The 16,027-nt window shown below is 36.1% G+C and overlaps 2 protein-coding genes across 2 annotated transcripts; both read left to right on the top strand.

Moving 5' to 3' along the window:
* The first annotated feature begins 6,359 nt into the window (after positions 1–6,359).
* LOC131299975 (2-oxoglutarate-dependent dioxygenase DAO-like) lies at positions 6,360–10,514 on the top strand. The gene is made up of 4 exons (XM_058325578.1): positions 6,360–6,745; positions 7,265–7,375; positions 8,422–8,743; positions 10,146–10,514. Exons 1-4 carry the CDS (start codon positions 6,453–6,455, stop codon positions 10,416–10,418), a joined length of 999 nt encoding a protein of 332 aa, XP_058181561.1. The 5' UTR covers positions 6,360–6,452; the 3' UTR covers positions 10,419–10,514.
* A 2,476-nt stretch (positions 10,515–12,990) lies between these two features.
* Positions 12,991–13,657, top strand: LOC131299977 (uncharacterized). Its single transcript, XM_058325580.1, has one exon. The coding sequence runs from the start codon at positions 13,087–13,089 to the stop codon at positions 13,468–13,470; it is 384 nt and encodes a 127-aa protein (XP_058181563.1). The 5' UTR covers positions 12,991–13,086; the 3' UTR covers positions 13,471–13,657.
* Positions 13,658–16,027: the final 2,370 nt, after the last annotated feature.

Consider the following 16,027-nt stretch of genomic DNA (forward strand, 5'->3'; position numbering starts at 1 on the left):
TAATAACAAATATGACCAAAACCAAAAAAAAAACAATAAACATAAAAAATATAAAACAGCTATCTTTTTTATAAAATGTCATCTTATTATAACTTTTTTTTAACATCAATTCATATTTTTTTATACTTTTTTTATTTTGGTTACTTTCAAAAATTACTACAAAAAAACTCAATAAAAAGTTAAGAAAAATAAAATATACCAAACAAAATTTAAACAAAAAAGTTATAAAAAAAAATGAAGCTAATTATTTCTCTCATTTGTCTTTATTTCTCTACTCATTAGTCATTACCCAAAAAAATCTTTTTCAAAATCCAAACCAAACAAAATAAGTATGTCATTGAGTAAGGTTAAACACAAATCTGAACCACAAACGTTAATCTTAGATACTTGATTGGATCGCGTTAAAAGCAATAACATGTTTTTTTACCTTTTCTCGTCCCAACGAACCATAAGAATCTCCGGTGGGAAGACGGGTGTTTTCTCCCAAAATAATCTTTTAGTATTTTTTGTCTTTTGCCAAAATATCCACCATATTCTCCCTGACTCATCCTTCTAGAATTAGGATTCGCAATCCTTTATTTACTCCATGCAGCCCTTTTAAATTTTGAAGTACTTGAGACAAAATGCCCTAATGTGTAAAAGACTAATTTACCCCTTACTCTTCTTCCTTAACCATCATTTCCATCTTCCGAGGCATCACCACTATTATTGTGACCCCCGCCACCGCCGTTGGCATATTTGTAGGTAACTCTTGACCAACATTTTCCTAGATCGACAATGAACGACAGCAGTGCTTCGATGTGATGGAGGGTCTAATCTTCCTCCACTGTGATCTCCATCTTCCTTCTCGAGCAACACAAACAATCGCAACTTTTGGTAGGTTACTCTAGAGCAACAGCAATTAGTTCAGAAGTTAATTATCAAATACAACCATATAATTCAGAATTTAAATTATAAACAAGATTCAAAAAATCAACTTTCATAATTTTTCGAAATCCAACTTCTGATAAACGTATCTAAAATCGGATTTTAACTTCCGATTTTAGTCCCTCCGTCCCTTATTTATAGTCCGGTATTCTATTTTGGGTTGTCCCTTAATAAGTGTCCATTTTGTAAAGTTAGTGGGTAAAAGTTGGTGAATTGTCTATTTTGTCCCTAAAAGTAAATTCCATTTTAAAAAATAAATGAGTAAAAGTGTAATGATAATGGGTAAGTAGGGAAAGTGGAGGAAAAAATTGATGTGAAAGGTATAATGATGATGTCTTTTTAATAAGTTGAAATTACGAAACAGGACACTTAAAAGGGGACGGAGAGAGTAGTAGTTTTCGGGACTTAAGTTCTGAACAAGATTCATTACTCAACTTTCGAATTCTTTTGATTATTTCGAAAGTTAAGTTCCAATTTGGGTAGCAGGTTTCGTTTCAGAAATTAAGTTTTGAATTGGTTACATATCAAGATTATTGATTTGGCTACAATCAATAATTTTTCCACATAGTAAAATTGTCCCTTCCCTACCAATAGCAATGGCAACAGAATACACAACATTTTGAGACACAATAGAAAATGTCACCAACACAACTACAGTACTATTGGTGATTGTGGTGGAGGAGGTGGTGATGGTGGCAGAGGTCGTGGAGAACGTGGCGGTGGAGGAGGATGTCGTGGTGGTGGTTATGGAGGCCGCCGCTGGTGGTGGGGATTTAGGAGAGGAGGGGTTTGTTGAGAAGTTTTGGAAAATTTATTGGGTTGTGTGGAGTAAATTGTGTTTTTAAAATGGGCATGGATTGTATGAAAAAATTGGATTGTGTAGAGTAAAAATAGTGGGTTGCGAATAGCACCTCCTAAAATTTTGCTTTGCTATTTGTTTCATCTTTTTGTGATTTTTTTTCGATATTCACCTTACTTTTTAATTATTAATTTATGTCAACGAGATAAGTCCAAAAGGTATTAAATTACAACAAAAAACATAAAAAGTTCATTTGATATGAAGCATTTCAACAGGCGAATCAAAATCTTAGCATAAATTTGAATACAAATTTCATTAATGGTTTTGTTATAAACTTGAAAAGGGAGAAAAAGGCTTGCAAAATTTGAATAAGGATTTGAGTAAAACTTAATTATAATTTGATATAGGTTTTGAGTCTAACTTGAATTGAGTGGAGTTAGGTGGTTTTCATTTTCTTTTTTCTTTTTTTTTTTTTGGGGGGGGGGGGGGAGGGGGGGGGAGGGGAGGGGAGGGGAGGGGGAGAGAGAGAGTGGGTGGGGGATTGTGTGTTTCTCCAATTTTGGACATTTATAGTAGAAAAAATATAAAGGAATAGAGATGCTCTTACTGCACTTATGGGCTTAGTCAAATAATCTTACAAACCTTCCTTTGTACACGTATTCTTAATTCTCGCATTCATAAATTTTAATTATTTTAGAGATTTTCGAGAGATGTGTTCACGCTTATATCGCGCTCCTGCACTCGTGTGTCCTTTACGTGACTTAGAGCCCGTTCCAGAAACCTTCTTATTTTATAAGTACTTATTTTGAAGCTTTGTTCTACAAAATTCAAATAAGCAGCTTATTTTCACATTTTTAAACTAAAATATAATGTAAATGAAAAATAATTTTTCAATTTTTTTTTGCACCGTATTAAAGATCTCAATGAGATCTATCAAACAAGATCCATAGTGATAAAAAAATTATTTGCGTAAGCACATGATTTTTGAACTTGAAATTATCTTTTTAAAAAATAAGTACTTATTCACCTTTTTGTGAAACACACCTTATTATTAGACAAAAAATAAGTTTTTATTCCGATTCTGAAACGGGCCCTTAGCTCCACCTAAAGCTAGACTAATCAATTAACCACACATTTTGGTTTTATATCTCGTCATGGGACTCGTGTCTGCCCTTTTGAATCAGGCCGAGATCACCAGTGAGACCCCGGTCGGGCACCTCTAAGCTGGACCAATCAATGAGTATCTAGTTGGGACTTGTGGGATCGCATAGCTTGTGTCAGAGAAGAGAGAGAAGGAAGAAAAAGACAGCGCATTAATTTGGATAGGATCTACACAATATCTACATGTATTAATTTGGGGGTATTTTCCTATATCTTTTTTCATTTTTATTTATTTAATATTATTTAAGTGTTTCAATTTTTAATCCGATTGAATCGATACAAAGATCTTATTTTTTTAATCATTTTGTCTTCAGTGATCATAATGAATTTTTTGCTCGAAGGTCTTTCAACAAGTACCCTAAGACTTATTATTTAGTTTCAGGTCTTTCTTAGGGTGCTCATTGAAAGGCTTTAAAGCCAAAAATTCATTACGACCATTTAGGATGAAATGATAAGAAAAATAAGATCTTCGCACCGGTTCAAACGAATTAAAAATCGGAACACTTATTTTTTTACTCTTTATATGTATTTTTAAATTATTTAATATTATACCCGCCAATAATTCAACCCACGGCATTTTCTTATTTTATTTCTTATTTATTTACTTAATAACTTTTATATCTTTTTTCATTTTTATTTATTTAATATTATTTAAGTGTTTCAATTTTCAATCTGGTTGAATCGGTGCAAAGATCTTATTTTTTTTATCATTTTATCTTCAATAGTCATAATGAATTTTTAGCTCTAAGACCGTTCAACAAGTATCCTAAGGTTCTTTATTTACTTTCAGGCCTTTCTTACGGTGCTCATTGAAAAGGCTTAGAGCCAAAAATTTATTACAACCATTTATGATGAAATGATAAGAAAAATAAGATCCTTGCACCGGTTCAAACGAATTAAAAATCAAAACACTTATTTTTTTACTCTCTATATGTATTTTTAAATTATTTAATATTATATACGTAAGTAATCAACCAATTTTTTATTTCTCATTTATTTACTTAATAACTTTTATATCTTTTTTCATTTTTATTTATTTAATATTATTTAAGTGTTCCAATTTTTAATCCGGTTGAATCGGTGCAAAGATCTTATTTTTTTTATCATTTTATCTTCAATAGTTATAATAAATTTTTAGCTCTAAGACCGTTCAACAAGTATCTTAAGGTTTCTTATTTAGTTACAGGTCTCTCTTAGGGTGCTCATTGAAATGCCTTAGAGTCAAAAATTTATTACGACCATTTAGGATGAAATGATAAGAAAAATACGATTTTCGCACCGGTTCAAATGAATTAAAAATCGGAACACTTATTTTTTTTACTCTTTATATGTATTTTCAAATTATTTAATATTATATACGTGAATAAATTTTTTTATGTTATTGAAATTTTACTCTTATTTTTTTACTCTTATTAAAATTTTATAATTCTTTTATGTTATTGAATTCATTAATTTTGTTTTTATTTATATCTTTTATCTATTTTATTTCAAACCACTTGTTCAGATTTCTTTTTATCTTCAACTATAACCACTCATTTAAATTTTCTTTTTATCTTCAATTACAACCACACATTCAGTAAAACAAAAAACTAGTAAAAGTAAAACAAAAAAAATAGTAAAAGTTAAAAGTTAAAAAAAAACAAAAACAGTAATTAAAGTCTTTGAAAAGAAAAAAAACTAGTAAAATTTAAAAAAAAAACTAAACCGGTAATTAAAGTATTTTAAAAGTATAAAAAAATTAGTAAAAGTAAAAAAAAAATAGTAATTATTTACTTTTAAAAAACAAAAAAAAACTAATCAAAGTAAAAAGAAAAAAAATCAAAAAAGGAGGGGAGGAGGGGCAAAGGGGGGAAAGGTGGTGGGGCCGGGGGGAGGGGGTGTGTCGGGGGGTGCGAGAAGAGGCTCTCTTCCCAACTTGTGTAAGACTCGCCAATACCTCCTACGGAGATATTATTTATGGATGTATTTTGGGTATTATTAGTTAATACCCCGTATAAGGGATATTATTTATGGATGAGTTTTTGAGTGTTATTAGTTAATACCCCGTATAAGGCAGATAAGCGAACACTAGTCATGATTCGGGCATGATAAGCTTTCTTTTGTTGTAATGAGAGGGATACACGCTAGGTACATAACTGAAGTGCAATCCGCGACAACAAAAGAAAGTGAGCTCATGGGACAGGGCATAGCTAGTGGTTGGGGAGGAAAGATCTCGCGGAGAGATCTTAGATTTCACATTAGGTTATGGATAGTAATGAACTGGCTTATGTGGAGAATATTTGTTTGGCTTCTTCGATTCAATATTATCTTGTTACCTGCTAATTGTAAAGTAAGATGGGTGGTTGGGTTGGATTATTCTACTGGGTGATTTATCACTCACGGATACGTCTGTATCCTGGCAAATCGTTTGCTTCGGCGATCAATTTGCCAGTGGGCACAGGATTCAATGGAGATGATTCAAAGATGGTGCAGTTCAACACGGAAAGAATATCAAGAACGAAGATCTAGTATGCTTCGGATTTGTATCAAGCCTAGAATCAGCTCTGAAGTTAATGTATTTTGAATCAGTAAATTTATCTTGTGACTGTAATAGCTAAACTTTATTTTGAAAAATTATATTTATTTATCAAATTTTCTTAAGATTTTATTTTATATTGCTTCCGAAAAGTCGGGGCGTTACACAAACTCCCAAAAAGAACGATTAAATTGGGACGGAGGGAGTATAAAAAAAATCCAGCCAAGGACATTGTCGCCGGAAAATGAAACTATATTAAATATAGTATATAGTATAGATAGATTCTACACTTTTTACAAAATATTAAATATATACTTTATTTTGTTTGAAAATGAAACTAAGTTCCATAAAAAATAACATAATAAATACTACTTGAAATCTAGTACTCCTCTTTTTTATATTTTTTTGTTTTTTTTTTAGAATTTTCTTAAGTATTTTACGAGAAAAATAGAGTAAATACCAAGAGCCGTACGCAGCGATTCACTAATGTACAGAACAACAAAAAAAGTTCTCCTTTATATATATATATACACACACAGTCCGTCTCCCGTAAGGACCACCGCATTTTAATAAAATGCGGACCTTCCTTTTCCGATTGAATTTCGATGATCCGAGCCGCTCAATGTGTTCAGAACGTGATTTTAAGGATACACTTCAGAAATCAGCAAAAAAAAATGACCGGGAAAGGCTTCATCCGAGAAGTTTTTGTTTATTTTTTATCGAACGGTTCAAACAAAAACTGCTCGGATGAAGCCCTTTCCGGTCATTTTTTTTGCTGATTTCTCACGGGTACCCTTAAAATCTCGTTCTGAACACATTGAGAGGCTCGGATCATCGAAATTCAATTGGAAAATGGGAGAAATGAGGAGATCTGCATTTTAACTAAAATAAGGACTCTCTCATTTGAAACTGACTGTGCGTGTGTATATATATATAATGCTCATTGGCATTCTCCATTAAACCATAGCTGTTTTGGGTTTTGCAATATTCAACTGAGTAGTGCAAAAACTAGGAATTGGGTGGTAGGAGACCTCAGAGTCATCAGACTATATGACTAATAGTATCCCAGTAATCGACGTGCAAGATTTTCCAGCGCAATCTGGGAAACTAGTAGCCGCGTGCGAGGAGTGGGGATGCTTCAGGATCATCAACCACGGCATATCAACGGCTTTGATGTCTGATATGCACACGGTGGGTAACGCACTCTTCGACCGTCCCATGGAGATCAAACAACGGACTACCAATCCCGACATTCCAGACCGAGGTTACATAGCTAACGACGGAGGATCCTCCTCCGCCGTTCTGACTTCTTCTGCTCCTCTCCCTATCCCTCGTCAACAAAGGTATCCCTGTCCCCCTACTAAGTATATATCTCCTTCTCTCTATAGAGTTTAAGTTGTGGGCCAGGCCCATGTAATTTGTTGCGTTCTTGTAAACTTGTGAGTTTGAAATTTATTTCATATTTTTTTATTTTTCGTAACTAACAATGGAGAATCCTCCTCCTACTCTTCTGCCGTTCTGACTTCTTTTGCTCCACTCCCTAGCCCTCGTCAACAAAGGTCTCCCTATTTCCCTACGAAGTGGTATCGATCTCCATCTCTCTCTAGAGTTTAATTTTTGCTGCTTATGTGTAGTTACAGCTGACCTAAAACCATCGTGAGCCATCCCGACTCACATGCGCGGACATAAGTAGTGTGTTCTTGTAAATTTATAAGTCTGAAAATTAAGCTATTTCGCTTTAGACATGCCAAACACAACCTTACACCCATTGTCTATGTTTATATAGTTTTTGTGCTTTCTCGGTGGAGTTGTTTTTTTTTTTGTTTTTTTTGTTTTAAATTTGGGTTTGTTTTCGTTTTAAGGGAAACCAAACAGCGGGAGTTCCTTTATGAGAGCTTGGGTCTGTATGATCCTGCCTCTCATGGCGCTATTGATGCTTTCTATGATCAACTTGAGCTCTTTCCTAAACAAAGGTGTGTTTATTCTGCATTCATTTGCACTCCATATCGATACACAACTACAAAAAAATTATTATCGAAGGACAAGTAGAGACAAAAAAATATTAATAATCAATGAACACGTAAGTTGGTCCAGACATTCTATTGTAAAAAAAAAAAAAGGACAAAAGGGAGGGATCGATAGAAGGAGAGAGATCAGTATGCTGTGATTGAGTGTGTACCCGATGCTTCCGTTGAATGACCTTAAATATTTACATTATCCATTCAAAATTGATAACATTTACCTTGGGCTTGAAGTCATAATGTTTTTGGTCATGATTTTTTTTTTAAAGGAAATATATGAACTTTTTAAGGAAATGAGGTGAAACTTTTTGCAAATTTCTGTGGCTTATTTTACATTACAGGGTCACAAAAGTACATCGTTTTTTTTTTTTTAATAAGTTAAAAGTACATCGTTTTTGTTCTTCATATCTTCCTTTATTTTCGAGGGGAATTTTTTTTTAAACCAAACAAAGCTTTCGAGATGTCCGTGTCAGTTTCTACACACCTCAACTGCTTTTGAAGCCCTGAAGTTGATGACTGGGCAAAACCGCCAATAGCTCCGAAGTTCGTGAAATTTGAAATTGAGACCTCTTGGAGGCAAGTTTTTTCATTATTTTCTCACGTCCACTAGGCCAAACTCTGTAGGATTACCATCCAAATAATTAACTCCAATGTCAAAAATTTAAAACTTCTTTTTGAAGAGTTAATCCTTGTATTCCCTTCAAGAGTTAGAATTTGAAAAAAAAAAAAACCAACGAATCGGAACGGAGGGAGTATGTGGGTCCGGGGATCTTGCAGTGCACCCTACAGGGTAGATTCGGACCGTTCATCTCAGCAATCAACAATTCAGATATGTTTGTTATGTTTTGCCTGTAATAATTAACTTTGACCGGTAAAAGATAACACACATTTCTAATGATTTCCCCTGCAAGGTACACCGTAGGATTTCCAATTCCGGGGTTACGTACCCTTCTTTTTCTTGTTTTACTAATTAGGTTTAATGATTTTGAGACTTGCAGGGAGACGATAATGAGGTACATCAATGCCACCCATGGACTTGCAATGAGTATTGGGTGCAAATTGGCAGAGAGCATGGGTTTGGTGGAGAGTGATTTGTTCAAGGGATGGGCGTGCCAATACAGACTGAACAAATACAACTTCAATCCTCATACTCTGGGGCGCACTGGTGTCCCCATCCACACAGACTCTGGTTTTCTCACCATAGTACAAGATGATGGAGGCGTTGGTGGCCTTGAAGTTGTCGATAAGATAACTGGCAATCTTGTGCCCATTGATCCCATGCCCGGAACACTCCTTGTCAACCTTGGAGACATTGCTAAGGTAAGACAAAATCTTTTGTCAGACTGAAAGTTTTCTGTATCGGGCCAGACACGCAACAGTAAGTCACACGCAGACAATGTTCTGAAAGTCGCTAGGCGCTAGTCGGGTGGTCAGACACCTTCGAGCGATTAATCGGCCCATATTGATTAAATAATCAGTGATTAATCGTTAGTTAGACCTAGTCGGATAGACTCCGCCGGGGATCACTTCCTTGTTTGGGGCTAGCCGACTCCATGAAAAATAAATTATTTTGCTTCCTATCCATCGCACTCGCTTGTAAAACTAAAGGCAAAGCGAGTAGAATAAGGCAACCTTCGCGGAATCGCCTTCTTTATCATCCACATATCTGCTCCTTCTCACAACTTGTTTCAAGTCATTGAGATAACTATGTTTGTAACCTGGACCATTTATCCTTTAAATTTCCATTTTCTCATCGTTTGTGTAAAAATTCAAATTATTCGTATACCGTAAAGTACTTAATTGACTTCTCTTAGAGTATAATAATCTCTCTCTTTTTTCAAAACTGGAGGTGGCATGTGCCATGCTCCTCCCTATACCTCCGCCCACAGCCCACTCATAAGTTCATAGAGTCGCCATTGATCACACAATGTCACAATATCAAACGTATCAATCAATGCACATCACGAATTGGCTGGGTGTAGCAGTGTTCCAATCAAGAGTGCATTGATTCGTACGACTTTTTGGTCTCTTTTAACTTATATTTTCTATCCATACGTTTTACCGGCGTGAATCGTGTGGCTCAATCCATTCGAGGTGGACCGCCCACAGCAACGGGTGAAGCCGAAGACTGAGGGAGATCAAAGAGCAGACCCGTACAGCTAGGTTGCGCGCGCTCAATTTCTGATTTTAGCTAAGTAGGCTTAAGTGAGTAAAGAACATATATGACTTCATAGAAAATCTCAAAATCCTTTACTTATAGGATGTCCCCTTAATAGGCAAGCGTTCAACGAAGATTTCTTAAGATTATTTTTAACTTGAAATAACCTTCAGAGTATCCAAATTATTCGCCGATTATAGGTTGTTCGTAGGGCTGTAAATGAACCGAGCAGTTTGCGAGGTCGATTTTGCTTGTTAACGCTCGGCTCGTTTACTGCTAAGTGGAGCTCGACAAGTTCAACGAAAGCTCAACTTATTAAGCGAGACTCAGCTTGATTAAAGAGATTCGTTGAGCCGAGCTTGAACTCAAGTTTTTAGCTCGTTTGGTAAACGAGCCGAGCTTGAGCTCGGCTCAGCTCGTTTATAGCCCTAGCTAGCTATACCGCCTGTACTAGGCAGGACTAGGTGTGATGTGGCAATCGTATTCTTTTCAACTTGTAATTAACGAATCTTTAATAAGCCATTTGTTCACTAATTTTGTCTAACGATCACCTGATCACAACAGGCATGGAGCAACGGGAGATTTTACAACGTGACGCACAGGGTCGTGAACAAAGCTAGCGGGGAAGAGCGCTTGTCGATTGTTTTGTTCGTGTTAGGTCCAAAGGAAGCGGCGGTGGAAGCCCCGGCGGAGATAGTGGATTCAGACGACCCGAACAGCTGCCGCCGCGGCCTCTACGTTCCTTTCACTTTCGAACAATACAGAATGCTCCGCAACTCGACCAGATCTAAAGCTGGTGAAGCTCTTCACCTCCTACGCACCACCAACGAGTACTAGTGAGTGATTATTGGATCGGCTGATCAAGACATATTGGCCAGTTAGTTATGTGTTTGTATTCTTAATTTGGTGTTTTTGTATAAGGATGAGTTCTTGTAAACTTATAAGTATGAAACTTATTTTGGTATTTTTTTTCTTAACTTTTTATTTATCTTTTTATCGTAATTTTTGAGATAATCGTTCGTCTTTGACGAGATGAATCGAAAAAGTATAGTGAATTAATTATTGGATCGGCTGATCAAGACATATTGGCCAATTATCTATGTGTTTGAAGCCCTGAACCACTGTTGCATCTTTGTCATCACCTGTGTTTGTAATCTTAATTTGGTGTTTTTGTTTATTTAAGTTTAAAATTGTCGGTAATTAAGTATCCAATCTAAACTATTTCAAATCAATATTTACAAGTCGATAAAGCTGAAGGGACCGACGAGTGGAAACCGATGGGATACCAACGGGCATGCGGGGTCCACTCTGGATTCAGAACGGATGATCCGAGTCGTTCAATAATTAGTAAAAAGAAAAAAGACGAGCGGGACCGCGTAAAATCATCTCAATGCAGATTGGATATCACAACGTCATACACCTTGGAAAAACTTTGTTGTGGAGTCCGATATCACTTACCAGTTTTATTCGATGCTGCGGAATATTCAATTCTTCGACAACTATACGCTCTAACATAAACACTTTCACACATACACATTCACGTAGAGACATGCAGAATCAGATGGGGTGCCCGCACAGGAATTGAAGTTGGTGTGTAAAGAGCTTCCATAAATGCGTGTAGTGGTAGATTTTTTCCAACAAAAATTATAAGGAGTCTTTATGTCGTGTTACTGAGGACCTCGTTTCAAAAAAATATGCCGTCTAAGAGCTTTACCAGGATTAATTAATCAAAGAGCTAAATCCAGAAATGCTCGTAGAGCCCAATCGCGTTTCGTGAAAAAGAAAAAATCTCAATATTGTATTCGTCTACAAGAAAAACAAAAATTGTGTTTTCATTATAGTCTTATATTATAAAACAGAACGATTTTCTACCAAAATGTCTACACATACAAACATAGATACATCTACAGCCGTCCGAATCCGATCGTATTTAGTGATAAGGTTATAGCCGTTGGATCAAATAAATGAAGGTTTTCTAATGTATAAACCAACACTGCTCTCTCTCTCTCTCTCTCTCTCTCTCTCTCCCCTAATGTATTAATCAACACTGCGCTCTCTCTCTCCATAAATTACTCCCATTAAGACATTGTATTCAAAACCACCCACTAAGGCATTATTCAAATGAAAACCAATGATGTTTATCAATGAATATGTTTTTTTGGAAACGGTATCAATGGACATGTTGCATTATTGTTTATCGCATAATTGAATTTGTTGGACATGGGTTGATATATTGCACCCAAGTTCAGTATTAATTTACGTGTGGTGATTATTTGAGCCGTATATTGCACGCAAGTTAAGTATTTGTTTCTTTGTGTTGATTTTTTGAACCGTACCTTTAAGCAAGAGCATACGCTAGTGGTTATAACCTGAAACATTTAAAACGATAGTCGCTTTGAATATAGTACCTAAATGTATGTGTAGCAAAAAATAAGAAAAATGAGGTTTGAAGTTTGACATAGTTAAGATCTCACTTTCACCAAAAAATTGTGGGGAAAATGACGGTCCAGGATGTGTTTTGATATTTAATACCTGTCAAGAATATGCTTAGAACATTTGTTAATACTGAAAATGTCCTTTGCGGGTATTAATTATCAAAACACGTCATTGACTGTCATTTTCCCGAAATTGTGATTGTTTTGGACTGGACACGATAATCCGAATCTCCACCACGCATCTTAGCAATCAATGGTCAAAACTTTGTTATAGTATCTTACCAATAAGAGATTAATCATATTGGGTAAAACACTATCAAAACATCTTAGCAATCAAATGGCTTTTTTAATTTTTTATCTTTATTCATTTTTTTCATTTGTTAGTTTTGCATCAAATTTTTTTAGATTATTGGTTCATTTCGACAAAAGCAATTTATAAAGTAAAAAATTGTGATCGAAACTCAATTTTTATAAAAATAAGCCGAAAAAAATCCTATTTTTTGAATTTATTCAATAAAATTAGAGTTTTGGTCATAATTTTTTTTCCCGATTCCTTAGGTTGGGACGAACCAATATTCTTTGTTAAGCTTAAGCTCGGCTCGTTTACTAAACAAGTCAAAAACTTAAACTCAAATTGAGCCTTAACGAGTCGAACTTAATTACTCCCTCCGCCCCAATTTACTTGTCTCAGTTCTATTCTAACTGTATTAAAAAACTAGTTATATCTTTAAAGTGGTAATGAATTTTATATCCAATATGGATCTTGTTTGATAGATCTCGATTTGTTCTATAATTTAATATTTTCAAAATTACCTAAAATATTATAAATTACCAGATATAATTAATTAAAAAGAGGCACGAACTTCCAAAAATAACAAGTAAATTGGGACGGAATAAGTATTTACTAAACAAATCTTTCTTAACAAACCGAGCTTTTTTCGAACAAGACGATGTGGGTATTAACGAGACCCTATGATAATGCCTAGTTCCTAGAGGAGGGTTGCTATACCGATCCTCTCCTCCATCCTTTTGGCTTAGTTTCACCACTTCTCTCTCTCTCTCTCTCTCAAATGCCAACCCCAACTCCTCCCCACCTCCTCCGGCTAATCCTATCCTGCCGCAAAATCACGGCTCAAGTAACCCACACCACAACCGAATCCATCGTGGCCATGGCGTCATCTTCCGAGAAAGAATTCTTACCCCAGTACCGATCCAAGCTGAACCGGTTCCCTCGCTCCCACCACCTATGGGACGCCAGGGTCGCGTCCCGAGTCGGCGAGAAGCTAGGGCTTCGGCTAACGGAAATCGGCGTCTCGTTCGTCGAGATCGATTTCAGCGAGGAGATGTCGAGGCCGGTTCACTATCGGAGAATGGTGGGTCCGTTGGTGGATTCCGTTAAGCGCGCCGGGGTTACGGTCTCCGGCGCCGAGAAGTTGCAGTTCGAGGGTTACTGAGTCAACGGCGGGCTGACTCGATAAACTACTTGACGATGGGGATACTGATTGTTTGTTCTATATGAATTCTTTGGGGTTACTGAGATGTACAAGAAAATTGAGACGTGAGAAGTTTTGCTTAAACATTTGTTGAATTGTTGAGTTCTTTTAAGAGGAATGCAGGCAGAAAGAAAACTTACTCCGAAAATATTCTAAAAAAAGCAATTCGTGATTGAAAATCATTTTGATGATTGCGTTATAAATATCAAAGTGAATCTCAACCACTAATTATTCTTTTATGGATACTTTCGGGATAAATTTTATTTGTTCTTAATATTTTCCTTCTTTTAATGTGATTCTGACTGGGATGGCAATTCCGTCATGTCCGAACCCTTGATTACCTAAGGTAACCAACAGGAACTGTACTGAACCAATTTGTGCGGTTTTCAACCGAATTTTTAACCGTGGTTGTGGGTTTTTTTGTTTTGGTTACTTATTTTGGAAAACCGGCCAGTTCAGTTTCTGTTTTAGTTTCATTTGTTTCTTTTTTTTCATGGAAATTTTGGTTTCGTTTGTTAACCGCACCGAAAATCGAATCGAACTCTAACCGTAACTAAACCGTATGATAATTACACAAATACTCTTATCTATATGTATATGTATATGTACATGTACATGCCCTTGACATTGGTGTTGATTATGTAGCTACTGCTGCTATCGGGAATTAGGTATTATTTGTTCTAACTTGTTATTTTATTTGTTTGTGTTAGCTTCTTGACACCGGTTTTAGTGAAAAATCAAATAGAACCAGTAACTCTTGTTTTGGTTAGGGTTTAGATAAAATGAGAACCGCTGATTTTGTTTTAGTTTTTTTTTTTTTTTTGGTTACAAACACTACACTTTATTTATACCAAAACTACAGATGTACAAATATCTACGTATGTCACAATCCTGGCTATTGCCACCCCCAAACTATCAAACAACAAAAAGACAGTCAAAAAGTCAGAAGTCACAAAGTAGTCAATTTTGGTTTTGGTTTTATGTATACGTTTTGATTTTGCTTTTGCTAATAAAGGAACCGAATCGCACCGTTGCCATCCCTGGTGATTCATTCTTTCAAGCATTCTTTAATTAATTGAGGCATTCTTTGATCATCCATTAGTCTTCTCTAGGAGTCCTGTGTAAAGTCGTTCATTCCGGAATTCTTGTTGTGGCAATCTGGCTAGGCTTGTCACATTTCTAACCCACATAAAATGGACGATACTTCGTTGAGGTGACCTCCAAAAGGGGAAAAGGGGGTTGTTTCTTCTTTGGATCTTACAACCCCTTTGGCAACATCGGTAAGAAAAGAAAAGAAAGGAGGTGGTCTTCCTTATTAGTAAGAGAGAGAAATGAAAAGAAAGAAGTGTGATTTTTCACCATCTCATTTGAATGGACAAAATATAGGTGAAAAAAGAAAAAAGAGTTTCATGTGTATTTTTACCAATCTCTCTCTCCCTCTAGTAACACACACAACCTTCCCCTTCCCCACGTCACACCCCCGCCATTTCCCTTCCCCACTCCGGTCAGCGCCTCCATCTCCGGCAAGGCCCATTTTCAGTGACCCATTTTTTGGCGATTCATCTGTTTCGGACCCTAATTGAAGCAACAAGAACCATTTTCAAACCTATTTGAAGCCAAATCAAACCTGTTGAGCCTCGCATCTGTGAATCGAACTCCAAAAACCTTCGAATCATGACTGTAACGTCCCAAACAAACCACTGGCCTGGTACCTTGATTTAAATCAACAGACCACACCATATGGCCCAAAAGCTTAAGCCCAAGATAGTAGTAATAACTCACAAGGTTTGTTATATGCTCAAGATCATTCATGTAAACTTCCGATGTGAAAAGAGGTGTTACAATCTCTCCACCTTTGTAGCCTCGCAAGAGGTTGAGCACTATAATCACCAATACAAATCAAACCAACAACTAAATCCAACCATACTCCAAGGCCCACATGGTCGTGTATGTGGATTGTTATGATACAACCTATAACGCCTCATGCAGACTATTAGCTCAATACCTTGATTTTAATTAACAAGCCACACCACATGGCCCAAGTGGTATCAGAGCAACAAATTTTAAGTGTACACTATAACAAACAAATTTTAACGGTAGCACTAGAGATGCTTTTAGTGTTAATCGGGTCTTGAGTCTATAAATAGGTGACCTGGGCCTTTTCATTTGGTAGATTTTTTATTATTTAACATTTTAAAATCGATTGATTGAGGCATAATTTCTCTCTCTACCCTTTGAGGTTCATCTCTTGAATGGAATTTTGCTTCTTCCTTTTGAATCTTGATTCTTCTTGATTCCCCTTTGATATTTTAATTGCATCACATTTCTCTCTTCAAACAGATCTCTGTCACAACTTCCCCCTTTTTCAAAAGCCCCTACTCAAAACATGTGATTAGCAACAAAACACTTTTCATTAGCTAATCCTGACTCTAAATCATACTTTTCTCCACTCCACATCGTGCCTTTATGCTGGGCTGGTAAAAACGAGAATCCGACCCGAGCCCAGTTTTCCGGGCTC

This window comes from Rhododendron vialii, chromosome 9a (assembly GCF_030253575.1).
Source record: "Rhododendron vialii isolate Sample 1 chromosome 9a, ASM3025357v1".
In the NCBI taxonomy this organism is placed as follows: domain Eukaryota; kingdom Viridiplantae; phylum Streptophyta; class Magnoliopsida; order Ericales; family Ericaceae; genus Rhododendron; species Rhododendron vialii.

Coding starts and splice junctions, on each gene's coding strand:
- LOC131299975 (XM_058325578.1), top strand. CDS start 6,453: ATGACTAATAGTATCCCAGTAATCGACGTGCAAGATTTTCCAGCGCAA. Junction 6,746..7,264: donor CCTATCCCTCGTCAACAAAG/GTATCCCTGTCC, acceptor TTTCGTTTTAAG/GGAAACCAAACAGCGGGAGT. Junction 8,744..10,145: donor ACCTTGGAGACATTGCTAAG/GTAAGACAAAAT, acceptor TGATCACAACAG/GCATGGAGCAACGGGAGATT.
- LOC131299977 (XM_058325580.1), top strand. CDS start 13,087: ATGCCAACCCCAACTCCTCCCCACCTCCTCCGGCTAATCCTATCCTGC.